This window comes from Sinocyclocheilus grahami, unplaced genomic scaffold (assembly GCF_001515645.1).
Source record: "Sinocyclocheilus grahami isolate Dianchi unplaced genomic scaffold, SAMN03320097.WGS_v1.1 scaffold29.1, whole genome shotgun sequence".
In the NCBI taxonomy this organism is placed as follows: domain Eukaryota; kingdom Metazoa; phylum Chordata; class Actinopteri; order Cypriniformes; family Cyprinidae; genus Sinocyclocheilus; species Sinocyclocheilus grahami.
Window position 1 is genome coordinate 86984 of NW_015505208.1, and position 15162 is coordinate 102145.

Genomic DNA, 15162 nt, shown 5'->3' on the forward strand with positions numbered 1-15162 from the left:
TATATATATATATATATATATATATATATATATATATATTCTGAAATTATAAAAATAAAAGCATATACAAAATATTAATAAATAGTATAATAGTAAATAAATAATACTAATTGTTGTACTGTAAATCATTTTATGTAAATTTACATTGAATTGAAAGCAACAATTTATGTGATTATTGTTTTATGAAAGTGTGAACAAAAATGAACACAAAAGAGGAAACTGTTCTAGAGAATAATCACTGCATGTTTATATAGATATATATGGCCATGAAATTTGATCTGCAGAATTCTCACCACTGACATTTACTTTTTTTTCTTTCGAGACCTTTTTTTCTTTCGGGAGAAGCACAAGGTTCATTTTAAGGCAAATGAAAGGGGGAAAAAATAGAACTGCACATACACAAAATAAGCATAGAGGAGGAAAGCAAAGTTTACCAAAGTTATTAGGGACAGACCAAGAAAAGCAGAGAAGCCTTTAGTGATGCTCTGGTTTCATGTGGAAGAACAGTGTGGAGGAGGAAGAGTTCAGACCTAAACCAGGAAGAGAGAGAAAGAGGTGCATAGAACAGTGCCCGAACAGAGAGAAAGAAACCAGCAAAAATTGAGACAGGAAGCAAGAGTGACAGCAATGCATGAAGATAGGAAGATCTGACATAACATGCATATGACCCACATACCCAAATCACCCAATAGGCCTCATTCACTAATAATTGAGTACTTGTGTGCGTACTTATCTATTTTTGCAATTGGTGTTGATCCATATGCATGCAATGTTTAGGCAATATAAAGGTAAGTATGATGATGATGGTAATATTTCAATAAAACCACCGTGGTTATACTCTATATGAGTCTATTTTGTAATAATGTTCTGAACAAGAGTACCCATGTTGCATGAAGTACCTTTAGAAAACACTCTGTTGAGAAAAGATAACCGTCACAATACATTTTCAATGGCTTTTGAAACAGCAGTAGAAAACAAACCCATCTTCAAAAAATGATTTGTTTCTCAGAGGGGAAGATGTCGGCTTCAGGGAACTGATTTTTCTCGGTTCATGAAGCAGACGGAATTCAAATGAGCGCTTCTGCACTTCTGAACAAACCTAAAGAGGTGGTTTGCTATGGAGAACGTTTCTCTCGGGTATGTCGGTTCATTGGCCTGACTTGTTTGAGAGGTAAGGTATTAAATAAGACTCACTATGATCAGGCACCAGGCCCAGTCCGGGCCTCAAAAGCAGCAGCACTTTATTGCCCCCGGCCTGGATGAGCTCAATGGCCCGTGTGTGTGTAATGCCCTGCGTGGGTTCACCGTTGATCTCCACGATCTGATCTCCCACCTGCGAGGTCACAAACACAGATTCCAGTCATTTTACCAAGAACCACTGACAATATCAATAAACTATATCATAAAATGTTTCATGTTAGAAAACATTAAAAAATGTGTATTATTTTGTATTTTATTAGTTGCATAATTAAATTTTAATGAACAATTTTGTATTATGTATTATAATAATAATGGTTAAATATTTATTACATTTTATTATTCCTTTTTTTCTTTAATCTAAAATACACACTACTGTTTAAAAGCTTAGGTCATATTTTTATTCAGCATTAATTGACCAAAAGTGACAGTAAAGACATTTCTAATGATAGAAAATATTTTCATTTCAAATAAATGCTGTTATTATCTATAGCTATATATTATCTACTCAAAGAATCCTGAAAAGTGCATCACGGTTTTCACAAATAATTCTTTTCAACATTGATAATATTAAGAAATGTTTCTTGCACCAAATCAGCATATTTAAACCATTTCTGAAGAATCACATGACACTGAAGACTGAAGTAATGGCTGCTAAAAACTGAGCTTTGCAATCACAGAAATAAATTACATTTTAAAATGGATTAAAATAGAATACAGTTATTTTAAATTGTAATACATTTTCACAACATTACTGTTTTCTCTGTATTTTAAATAAACATTAATAATGAAAATAACAAATTACAAATAATTAATAATAATATATGCATAAAAAATACAGCCTTGGTAAGCATAAGAGACTTCTTTTAAAAAAAACATTAAAAATCTTACCAACCCCAAACTTTTGAATGGTAATGTATTATTCTATTTTATATAATCAAGTAAAACATTATGCATTTTTCACTGTTCCATTTATTAATATGAGGTGATTCATTTATTATTGTAATAATGTCTTACAGTTCTTTGTGTATTATGTGTTAATGTCACGAGAGCTCACATGTATTCTGCCATCTTTCAGTGCAGGACCGTCCTCGGCTAGTCTAAGTATAAAGAGGCCCATATTATACTCCTTCCCTCCTCGCAGACTGAAGCCAAAACCTCTCTGTCCTCTCTCCAACTCCACAGGATAACAGCCCTGAAAAAGAGAGATATCAGTTAAATTTTTTACATGCTATAATAAACAGCTCAACACAGCCTGAATTCAACTTTAGACCGATCACATTACGTTTAATTGCACTGTAGACTCGCTAAACTATGCAAATATATTATCACACATTTATTGGTAGGGAGTCTCTCGGGAGTCGAGAATGACGATCAAGGCTTTGTGCAGTCATCTGTGGGTCCTCATGTGGCTTCGAAGCCCAAAGGCAGAAGCACAGAGGAGGTTGCATAGGGGGCAAGTTTCGCCAGTAGTTGGGGCAGGGGTAACGGCGGCTCTGTGTCTGCTTTCTCTTGCAGCTGCAAGACGATGCTGACGGTCCTCTTCAAATGCGGTGGCTGCTTTATTAGTTCGGGTGCGCCAACTGGCTCTGTCAGAGGCGGCAAGCTCCAACTGCTTTGGGTTCAGGTCAGCCCATTTTAGATGTGACTTGAGGTTATCCTTGAATCTTTTCTTTGGGCGCCCCTTGGTGTCTGAACTCTGCGGCCGGCTCTCCAAAGAACACCTGCTTTGGCATCTTCTGCGGGTCCATGCGGATGACGTGGCCAGACCATGGGAGCTGCATTTTCAGAATCATGGATTCAATGCTTGTTGAGCCAGCTCTGTCCAGGACTTCTTGGTTGGTAACTTTGTCCTGCCAGCGGATCTTCATGATTGACCAGAGGGAGCGATGGTGGAACTGCTCCAGCTGTTTGATGTGTCTCCGGTAGGGCATCCATGTTTCGCAGCCGTACAGAAGCGAGGACCACTGCTCTGTATACTTTGAGCTTGGTGGAGAGGCGAATGCCGCTGCTTTGGAGCGCAGTCTCCCAAGAGCTTGACTGGCCTTTTGGACTCTGGTATTGATCTCCTGGTCCAGGGATAAGTCGCTGGAGATTGTGTTGCCCAGGTACTTGAAGACGGTAACACTTTAATCTAAAACACTAAATATATCACTACATTCTGTTCTGATTGCAAAAACAAATTGCTCGACCACACCTGTCAGTGCTAATGAGAAACGGCACTTGATTTGCATATCTACACTCTGTCATTAGCATTATATATGACTTGTATTTTGCAAACATTTCCTCGCTCATAAAGTCACTGTAGCCTATAGTGTTAATCCTTAAGGGGACAAACGCTTCCATCTCAAAGTTTTTAATTTAATTGAATCTTCATAAAACGTAGGATGCATGAAAATTAAGTACTTAAGTCAGTTGCATTATAATCTGTGAACTTTATTACTACACAGATTTTTACTCGAAGAAGTGCCGTCGTCTCATTTACATCTCACCTGCTTTGGTCCTGAGGTGATGACAGTCCCCATCTCACCCTGCGGCTGGGATTTGTACTCCGCTCGGGCCATAGTGTCCTTCCTCTCCTCCGTTTCTACGCCATTCCTAAATGACACACAATTAAACGCTACTTTAGGGCATTTAATGAACAGCTGCACAAAATGAAAGCATCTCCCTTCATCCAACGTCATGTTTTCTAGCGCAGCTAAGAGCGGTTTTGTTCATGAGAATGTGCAGTTCAAAATCGTAATTCGCACAAAGAGGCTGAGAGTCTCTCTTCCGGACCTCAATGGTCTGCGGAGCTCATTACATCCTTTTGTTGGTCTTAAGTGTGGCCAAAAGCTTAGACAGTGGCTGCCCCTCTTATCTGAGCCATGACTGTGGAGCGAGTTCACAACAAGTCTACTCAATTTTATGCTGAAAAGAATGACCTGGATTGGGATTTAAATGAAAGGAGAGGTCGTGAGCGTTCTTGACAGGAGAAAATGGAAAGAGGTAATTGAAATTGGAAAGATGTAGAAGTGGAGAGGGCAGGGTGTCAAGTTGCATAACATAACATATCTGCAGAGGTCTTGGGCCCTGTTTCTTGAAGGTATAAAAGACAAGCTATTTTAGCTATAGTATTTATTATTTGCTAAAAGTATATTTGCGTCTCTTAAACCACACATCCTCAATAGTTCAATTTATCTACTAAGAATGTCCAGCCGTTGAATGTACACAACCATTCAAGCATTTGGGGTTACTAAGATTTTTTTTTAAGTCTCCTATATTAACCAAGACTATATACCGTATATGCAAACATACAGTAAAAACTGTAATATTGTGAAAAACTGTGATAGCAAAGCTGAATTATCATTATCCTTCAGAAATCATTCTATTATTGATGATTTGGTGCTCAGGAAACATTTCCTAAAATGATCTAATATACACATTACTGTTTAAAAGCTTAAGGTCAAGCTTAGGGCCAGTAAGATTAAAAAAAAATATTTATACTTTTATTCTGCATTATACTGATGAAAAGTGACAGTAAAACATGTATAATGTAACGAAATATTTCCATTTCAAATAAATGCTATTTATATATTATCTATTCATCGAAGAATTCTGAAAAAAATGCATCATGGTTTTCACAAATAACTGTTTTCAACATTGATAATAAAAATAAATGTTTCTTGAGCACCAAATCAGCATATTAAAACAGTTTCTGAAGGATCATGTGACACTGAAGACTGAAGTAATGGCTGCTAAAAATTGAGCTTTGCAATCACAGAAATAAATTACATTTTAAAATGTATTAAAACAGAAAACGGTTATTTTAAATTGTAATAATGTTTCACAATATTACTGGTTTCACTGCATTTATTCTGATTTGGTGTTCAGGAAACATTCCTTAATATTATCAATACAAAATTGTGCTGCTTAATATTTTTGTGGATTCTTGAGTAAAAAATAGGGAAAAAACAGAACTTATTTGAAATATTAATCTTTTGTAACATAAATGTCTTTACTGTAACTTTTGATCAACTGAATGCATCTTTGCTGAATTAATGTTTTATTTCTTTAAATAAATCCTTACTGACCCCAAACTGTACAGTACAGTTGTGTACATGTATCACAGAAGTTTTGTCAAAATGTAATTTCAATCACATTTTAAATCATTGAATTGTTTTCAAATGTTTGGTTTTTAATGGTCATCTTTGTCTCGCTAATTTCATAGCTAGTATTTTATGTATCCTATATACAATGGGGAAAAAAAAAATCACAAAATTACAGTTTGATGGCAAATGATGCAGAATAAAAATATTTTGTTCTTAAATCAAACTGATAAAAAATTTGAGATGGTCCTCACTGCAGAACACAAGATCCAGGGGGCGTCCCACCTTACATATACCTAAACCTACCCGTCTCCACCCCCTGATCCCTAAAACCCACCCATCTCCACCCCTAAACCTACCAATCTCCACCCCCTAGATGTGGATCCAACCACGCCCCCTGGGTTCTCATGTTCTGCAGTGAGGGGCTACTGAAAAATTCACATAATAAATACTTAAATCGTGTTGTTTAGATGATCATAGTTCTTAAAAAGTAACAATCAATAGCCATACATTGAGACTTTTTTTAATGAAACAGTAAAATGTTTGTATGTGGACTGTAAAGACTGATTGTGTGTGTGTATGTGTGTGTTGTGATTGAACTGGCCATCAGGATGGAGCTTGTACCTGTCATCTCGGCTGGCAGGCTGCTGTCCCATGGCTCTGTGCTGGGTGGCTGGGCTCTGCTTGGCTGAGCTAGTGCCTGACGGCGGTCCGCTGTGTTCTAAAAAAAAAATAAAAGTAAACAGGATTCTCAGTGTGGCAGAAACACACATACACACACAACTCCATCCCAAGTGACACTTTCAATCCTCAAAGTCAAATGCTTTAACAACAAAAATCAATATGCATTCTACTGCTTCCTTCTATCAGCTTATTGTTCACCAGAATAATGAAGAGAAATTATATAGTTTCCTCAAAAGCTTACCCTCCTCAGGCACCACCGTGAGGGTAACAGCATTCCCAGCTTCTTTGATGAGCTGCACAATGTCATTGTGGGACAGCTCAATAATTGACTGGCCATTCACAGCAGAGATGCGGTCACCCACTTTCAGCCGACTGCAGCGGTCTGTGGGACTGCCATCTATGATGCGACCAATCTTATGCGGGATAACTGAGGACAGACAGAGATCAATGCTTATTTCATTTATACATCCTAGATATACTGACAGACTAGAAGCACCACAAGATCTGAGATGGTGATAACTGATACATATAAATAAATTTGATTATTCTCAAAAGGTTTACAGTTGTGTCACATGATCAAGAAAAACACCATGCATTACACGGTACATACACTATGAAATGAACATATAAAAAAAAAATCACAAAATATGTTTCCACAAAAACAACAGTTTTTAGCATTGATAATAATATGAAATGTTTTCAAAACAGCAATATTTTTGAAGGATCATGTGACACTGAAGACTGGAGTAATGGCGGCTGAAAATTCAGCTTTGCATCACAGGAATAAATTACATTTTTAAATAAAGTGTAATATTTCACAATATTACTATGACTATGACTAAATACAGCCTAGATATCACAAGGGAAAATACACCCTTCAGCTTCAAACTACATTTTCAACTTTACAGCATAATTTCCCAAATAAATCTTACAAACATTCACATTCAGAGCTAATGGTAATAGCCATTATATCTGAATAAGGCTTTTTGTTACAGCTCTGGGTTTATTACTGTAATACTTCACAGCTAAGCTAGCTTTGATTGTATTATTGTAATTGCATTGTACAGTATGTCGCCCCTTCAAGCGACTGGATGAAAGACGTAATGTAGATTTCAGCCACATTTTCAACAATGTTATGAGTTTGTAGTTGCACATCTAATGCAGCAGAACAAGGTGTGCATTCGGTAGCTGACAGAAAAGTAGCAAAAAGCTTGAAAATTAGGGTGGGGTGAGATGAAGAGACAGACAGAGACACAAAAGGAGAGACTAATGGAAAAAAGCTTTGAAAGTAATTTTCAACCTCCAGGCGGAGGCTTGTTTTTAGAGGTGAGGATGACGAATCCGAAGCCCTCGTTGTCCTTGCGCTGAAGAGCGACGTCATAGGGCTGAGGGTGGCTGTGGCCGGACACCTCGATGTGGGGTGGTTTGGGTGAGCCGTTGACCAGCACTGGAGCATGTGGGGCCTGAGGTTGACCCCCATCATCTTCCTCTCTTTCTGCTTAAGCATATGCAATATTCAGTGTTTAAATGAACAAAGATTTGACAAAGATACTGTACAGTGTTATTTTTGTACTAATTATATACATGACAAAAGCACAAAATGGTTTACAAGACTTAAAACAAAAACTGAAAATTTGAAACTTAGATTAGTTGAAGTACTAAGATATATATATATAAACACACATTTATATATAAACATTTATTTTTAATATAATCTATTTATTTTAGATTTTTTTTTATCACATTTATTCATTTTATTTTATTTCAGCTTTATATTTTCTAAATTATATTTTATACATTTATAAAATAGCTTTATAAATTCTATAATTATAAATTAATTCTCCAAATCGCAACGGGATTGTTTATGTATCAGTGAGGTGCGGATCATTTTTATTGTTCTGGCAGTTACTTTAAGTGTTTGGTCATTGGCAAGTAATACTGTTTTTTATGTAATAATCATCAAAGCCAAATTTTTCTTTACTACTGCTAATTTTAGACATCCACTTATTGTATTGTTTTTGTTTTTTAAATAGTTTGACCGATTCAATCTTGGTCTGATGATTCATGAAAAAAACAATTGGCAAAAATCTCTACCAATGCTCAACATGAAGTAAAACATATGAACAAAATCCCAGTGTGCTTTAACAAAACTGAAAGAGAACATTATGAAATGTTGAAAAAGAACTGCACATACACAAAATAAGCATAGAGGAGGAAAGCAAAGTTTACCAAAGTTATTAGGGACAGACCAAGAAAAGCAGAGAAGCCTTTAGTGATGCTCTGGTTTCATGTGGAAGCACAATGTGGAGGAGGAAGAGTTCAGACCTAAACCAGGAAGAGAGAGAGAGAGAGGTGCATAGAACAGTGCCCAGACAGAGAAAGAAACCAGCAAAAATTGAGACAGGAAGCAAGAGTGACAGCAATGCATGAAGATAGGAAGGTCTGACATAACATGCATACGACCCACTTCCCCAAATCACTCAATAGGCCTCATTCACTAATAATTGAGTAATTGTGTGCATACTTACAGTATCTATTTCGGCAATTAGTGTTGATCAATATGCATGCAATGTTTAGGCAATAGAAAGGTAAGTGTGATGATGACTGTAATATTTCTGTAAATCCACCGTGGTTATACTCTTTATGACTATATTGTAATAATGTTCTGAACAAGAGTACCCATGTTGCATGAAGTACCTTTAGAAAGCACTCTGTTGAGAAAAGATAACCGTCACAATGCATTTTCAATGGCTTTTGAAACAGCAGTAGAAAACAAACCCATCTTCAAAAAATGATTTGTTTATCAGAGGGGAAGATGTCGGCTTCAGGGAACTGATTTTTCTCGGTTCATGAAGCAGACGGAATTCAAATGAGCGCTTCTGCACTTCTGAACAAACCTAAAGAGGTGGTTTGCTATGGAGAACGTTTCTCTCGGGTATGTCGGTTCATTGGCCTGACTTGTTTGAGAGGTAAGGTATTAAATAAGACTCACTATGATCAGGCACCAGGCCAAGTCCGGGCCTCAGAAGCAGCAACACTTTATTGCCCCCGGCCTGGATGAGCTCAATGGCCCGTGTGTGTGTAATGCCCTGTGTGGGTTCACCGTTGATCTCCACAATCTGATCTCCCACCTGTGAGGTTACAAACACAGAACCACTGATTTATTTGTATTTTACTTGTTATATAATTTAACTGTATAATAATAATAATAATGTTATTTTTCAAATGTTATTATTCAATAATGTTTTATTTGATCTAAAATACACACTACTGTTTAAACGTTTAGTGTCAGTAAGATTTTTTTCATTCAGCAATAAACATAAATTGATCAAAAGTGACAGTAAAGACCTTTATAATGTTACAAAAGATTTCCATTTCAAATAAATGCTGCTCTTTTGAACTTTCTATTCATCAAAGAATCCTGAAATAATGCATCACAGTTTCCACAAATAAGTGTTTTCAACATTGATAAGAAGAAATGTTTCTTGAGAAGCAAATCAGCATATTAAAATCATTTCTGAAGGATCAGAAATTTCTGACACTGAAGACTGGAGTAATGGCTGCTGAAAATTCTGCTTTGCCATTTTAAATTGTAATCACATTTCACAATATTAATATTTTTGCAGTATTTTAAATAAATATGATATAATATATGCATAAATAAATACAGCAGTGGTGAGCATAAAAGACTCTGACTTCATCCTACTGACTTAAAACTTTTGAACCTTTTCAAACGGTTTGAACAATTGAATGTAATGGTTTGAATTAATAAATGTTCCATTTATTAATATGATGCGTTTCATAATTTTTTCATAAAGGTTCTTTGTGTATTATGTGTTAATGTCATGAGAACTTACATGTATCCTGCCATCTTTCAGTGCAGGACCGTCCTCAGCTAGTCTGAGGATGAAGAGGCCCATGTTATATTCCTTCCCTCCTCGCAGACTGAAGCCAAAACCTCTCTGTCCTCTCTCTAACTCCACGGGATAACAGCCCTGAAAAGAGAGATGTCAGTTACAATTTGTTTGCATATGAATATAAACAGTTCAACACAATCTAAATTCAACTTAAAGGTGCTGTATGTAAGTTTTTGACTAAAGCATACAAATACCATAATATGTTTGCAGATATTTAAAAAACATGCTAAGTTAACCTACTTGTTTATCTGAAAAACAATGCTACAGTCAGTTATTCTCCTTTGAAAATGTGCGTTCCGGGCCGGAATGTCGGTCTCTGTTTTGGTTTGTGAAACCCGCCCCACTACCAGTTTACCCAATTGTATTTAGGCACCCCGGGTTGCCAGTTGGCGGAAAACACAGCATATTTCATTTCACTCATCGTCAAGTTTGCTCGTTCCTGTTGGTGTCGCCAATCTGGCAACTTGCTTGTGCCTCAAGTCTGAGGAGGAGGGGCCAGGTGAAAAAAACCCTCTCCAATATTTTTAATTTGGACTGCAATACCTAGTTCAACTACTCGGTGTCAATCCTACATACAGCACCTTTAAGACATTCACATTACATTTAATTGCACTGTCGAGTCACTAAACTATGCAAATATATTATCACACATTTCTTGCTAAAACACTAAATATATCACAACATTCTGTTCTGAGTGCAAAAACAAACTGCTCTACCACACCTGTCCGTGCTAATGAGAAACGACACTTGATTTGCATATCTACACTCTGTCATTAGCATTATATATGACTTATTTTGCAAACATTTCCTCCATTTCATAGCTCATAAAGTCACTGTAGCCTATAGTATTAATCCTTAAGGTGACAAATGCTTCCATCTCAAAGTTTTAAATTGAATTTAATCTTCATAAAACGTGAGCTGCATGAAAATTAAGTACTTAAGTCAGTTGCATAATTATCTGTGAACTCTTATTACTACACAAATTATTACTTGAAGAACTGCCGTTGTCTCATTTACATCTCACCTGCTTTGGTCCTGAGGAGATGACAGCCCCTATCTCACCCTGCGGCAGGGATTTGTGTTCCGCTCGGGCCATAGTGTCTTTCCTCTCCTCCGTTTCTACGCCATTCCTAAACGACACACAATTAAATGCTACTTTAGTGCATTTAATGAACTGTTGCACAAAATGAATGCATCTCCCTTTATCCATCGTCATGTTATCCAGCGCAGCTAAGAGTGTTTTTGTTCTTGAGAATTTGCAGTTCATGATCGTGATTCCTACAAAGAAGCTGAGAGTCCTCTTCAGGACCTCAAAGGTCTGTGGAGCTAATTACATCTTTTTGTTGGTCTTAAGTGTGGGCAAAAGCTTTGACAGTGGCTGCCCCTCTTATCTGAACCTTGACTGTAGAGCGAGTTCACAACAAGTCTACTCAATTTTATGCTGAAAAGAATGACCTGGACCATGTGCTTGGAACCGAAATGAAAGGAGAGGTCTTGAGCGTTCTTGATAGAAGAGTAATGGAAAGAGGTCATTGAAATAGGAAAGATGTAGAAGTGGAGAGGGCAGGATGTTATGATGTGTACATGCGTAACTTGGGGCCCTGTTTCTTGCAGCTGTAAAAGACAAGCAATTTTAGCTATATTATTTGTTATATTATATTATTTGGACATACACAACCATTCAAGCATTTGATGTTACTAAGATTTTTTTTTAAAATCTATGTTAACCAAGACTAACAAATACTGTAATATAGTTTTCTTTTCAAATGTAATTAGAAATGTGATTTATTTCTGTAATGGCAAAGCTGAATTTTCATGATCCTTCAGAAATCATTCTAATTTGACTCCAATTACTCTAATAATTTGGTGCTCAAGAAACATTTAACAGTTGCGATGGTTAATATTTTTGTGGAATCCAAGATACGTTTATAAAAAAAAAACTAAAACAAAAACACAGCTTATTTGAAATATACATCTTTTGTAACATTATAAATGTCTGTACTGCATAAATGTCTTTTGAACAATTTAATGCATATTTGCTGAATAAAAAATTCTTACTGACCCCAAACTGAACAATTGTGTACATGCATCACAGGAGAATTTTATCATGAAGATTTACTACATCACATTATAAATTATTGAATTGTTTTGGAATGTTAGTATTATTTGTATTAAATGGTTATCTATGTCTTGTTGTTTCTTGTTTGACAGCATTTTATGTATCATGCCTACAACAACAACAAAAAAATCTCAAAATTACAATTTGATTGGAAATTAAATAAATATATTTAGTTCTGAAGTCAAATATTTGATTCTCATCTCAAGCAATGTGGGACACAAATGTGGGACAGATTTAATTTGTGTAAAAACGGATTAAATTTCACATAATAAATATTGAAATCACATTGTTTAGATTATCATAGTTCTTAAAAGTAATAATCAATAGCCATTAATTAAGATTTTTAAAATGAAACCGTAAAAGGTTTGTAAGTTGACTGTAGAGACTGTGATTGTGTGTGTACATGTGTGTTGTGATTGAACTGGCCGTCAGGATGGAGCTTGTACCTGTCATCTCGGCTGGCAGGCTGCTGTCCCACGGCTCTGTGCTGGGTGGCTGGGCTCTGCTTGGCTGAACTAGTGCCTGACGGAGGTCCGCTGTGTTCTGAAAAATAAACAGGATTATCAGTGTGGCAGAAACACACATACACACACACAACTCCATCCCAAGTTTCAGTTTCAATCCTCAAAGTCAAATGCTTTAACAACCTGTCTGTTACAGAAAAAACTAAATCCATCTGCTGCTTCCTTCCACCAGCTCACTGTTCACCAAAATAATGAAGAGATAATATATTTTCCCCAAAAGCTTACCCTCCTCAGGCACCACCGTGAGGGTAACAGCATTTCCAGCTTCTTTGATGAGCTGCACAATGTCGTTGTGGGACAGCTCAATAATTGACTGGCCATTCACAGCAGAGATGCGGTCACCCACTTTTAGCCGACCGCAGCGGTCTGTGGGACTGCCGTCAATGATGCGACCAATCTTATGTGGGATAACTGAGGACAGACAGAGATCAATGCTTATTTCAGTTATACATCTTCGATATACTGACAGACACTGAGAAGTGCTTTCAATAACTCCAGAAACTGATACTGATAGATAAATCTGATTATTCTCAAAGATTTACAGATGTGTCACATGATCAGGAAAAACACCCTGCATTACACGGTACACATACTATGAAACGAACATGCCAGGTTATATATGGTAATTAAAATTGTAAATAAACGTACTTTTTCGATGTTAAAATTACGAAGCTCAGCATAAGACATGCAGACGAAAATGTCATGTGTGGGGCTCTGTATATAATATTTACTCAAACTACAATGAAATATTTTTTATACAATATGGTAAGATTTTGGCAAGAAATTAATACTTTTATTATGATGTCAGTAAGATTTTGGCAAGAAATTAATGTGTTTATTCCGTAAGGATGCATTAAATTAATCAAAATGACAGTAAAGTCATAATGTTACATTTCTAGTTCTACATTTCTTTCTGTTCATCAAAGAATCCTAAAAAGAAATCACAAAAACGTTTCCACAAAAATAACTGGTTTTAGCATTGATAATAACAATGAAATGTTTTCAAATCAGCATATTAGAATGTTTTCTGAAGGCTCATGTGACACTGAAGACTGGAGTAATGGCGGCTGAAAATTCAGCTTTGCATCACAGGAATAAATTACATTTTTAAATAAAGTGTAATATTTCACAATATTACTATGACTATGACTAAATACAGCCTAGATATCACAAGGGAAAATACACCCTTCAGCTTCAAACTACATTTTCAACTTTACAGCATAATTTCCCAAATAAATCTTACAAACATTCACATTCAGAGCTAATGGTAATAGCCATTATATCTGAATAAGGCTTTTTGTTACAGCTCTGGGTTTATTACTGTAATACTTCACAGCTAAGCTAGCTTTGATTGTATTATTGTAATTGCATTGTACAGTATGTCGCCCCTTCAAGCGACTGGATGAAAGACGTAATGTAGATTTCAGCCACATTTTCAACAATGTTATGAGTTTGTAGTTGCACATCTAATGCAGCAGAACAAGGTGTGCATTCGGTAGCTGACAGAAAAGTAGCAAAAAGCTTGAAAATTAGGGTGGGGTGAGATGAAGAGACAGACAGAGACACAAAAGGAGAGACTAATGGAAAAAAGCTTTGAAAGTAATTTTCAACCTCCAGGCGGAGGCTTGTTTTTAGAGGTGAGGATGACGAATCCGAAGCCCTCGTTGTCCTTGCGCTGAAGAGCGACGTCATAGGGCTGAGGGTGGCTGTGGCCGGACACCTCGATGTGGGGTGGTTTGGGTGAGCCGTTGACCAGCACTGGAGCATGTGGGGCCTGAGGTTGACCCCCATCATCTTCCTCTCTTTCTGCTTAAGCATATGCAATATTCAGTGTTTAAATGAACAAAGATTTGACAAAGATACTGTACAGTGTTATTTTTGTACTAATTATATACATGACAAAAGCACAAAATGGTTTACAAGACTTAAAACAAAAACTGAAAATTTGAAACTTAGATTAGTTGAAGTACTAAGATATATATATATAAACACACATTTATATATAAACATTTATTTTTAATATAATCTATTTATTTTAGATTTTTTTTTATCACATTTATTCATTTTATTTTATTTCAGCTTTATATTTTCTAAATTATATTTTATACATTTATAAAATAGCTTTATAAATTCTATAATTATAAATTAATTCTCCAAATCGCAACGGGATTGTTTATGTATCAGTGAGGTGCGGATCATTTTTATTGTTCTGGCAGTTACTTTAAGTGTTTGGTCATTGGCAAGTAATACTGTTTTTTATGTAATAATCATCAAAGCCAAATTTTTCTTTACTACTGCTAATTTTAGACATCCACTTATTGTATTGTTTTTGTTTTTTTAAATAGTTTGACCGATTCAATCTTGGTCTGATGATTCATGAAAAAAACAATTGGCAAAAATCTCTACCAATGCTCAACATGAAGTAAAACATATGAACAAAATCCCAGTGTGCTTTAACAAAACTGAAAGAGAACATTATGAAATGTTGAAAAAAACTGCTACGAGGCATAAAGCCAAATTTCAGAATGGCTTCATAATTGAAGTTTTTTTTTTTTCAAATTACCCAGTGTGTGTTGTCTCGACGCGTCTTTATTTTATAGTTACTCAGCTCATTGAGTCATTGTTTTGTTAAC

At 36.0% G+C, this 15162-nt stretch overlaps 1 protein-coding gene across 2 annotated transcripts in view; it reads right to left on the reverse strand.

The window, feature by feature from the left end:
• The window catches only part of magi3a (membrane associated guanylate kinase, WW and PDZ domain containing 3a), a 169416-nt gene that overhangs the window by 5087 nt on the left and 149167 nt on the right, over nt 1–15162 (reverse strand). The window contains exons 16-22 of one of the 2 annotated variants that reach the window (XM_016256386.1): nt 14141–14335; nt 12755–12940; nt 12452–12548; nt 10911–11016; nt 9827–9964; nt 8962–9100; nt 8161–8294 (exon numbers count right to left, since the gene is read on the reverse strand). In XM_016256386.1, coding sequence (XP_016111872.1) covers nt 8239–8294; nt 8962–9100; nt 9827–9964; nt 10911–11016; nt 12452–12548; nt 12755–12940; nt 14141–14335 — 917 coding nt within the window. In that variant the 3' untranslated portion in view covers nt 8161–8238. Of the gene's footprint in view, nt 1–1194; nt 1334–2254; nt 2393–3689; nt 3796–5909; nt 6014–8160; nt 8295–8961; nt 9101–9826; nt 9965–10910; nt 11017–12451; nt 12549–12737; nt 12941–14140; nt 14336–15162 lie in introns of those variants that run through there. The other variant, XM_016256393.1, reaches the window with a different exon arrangement.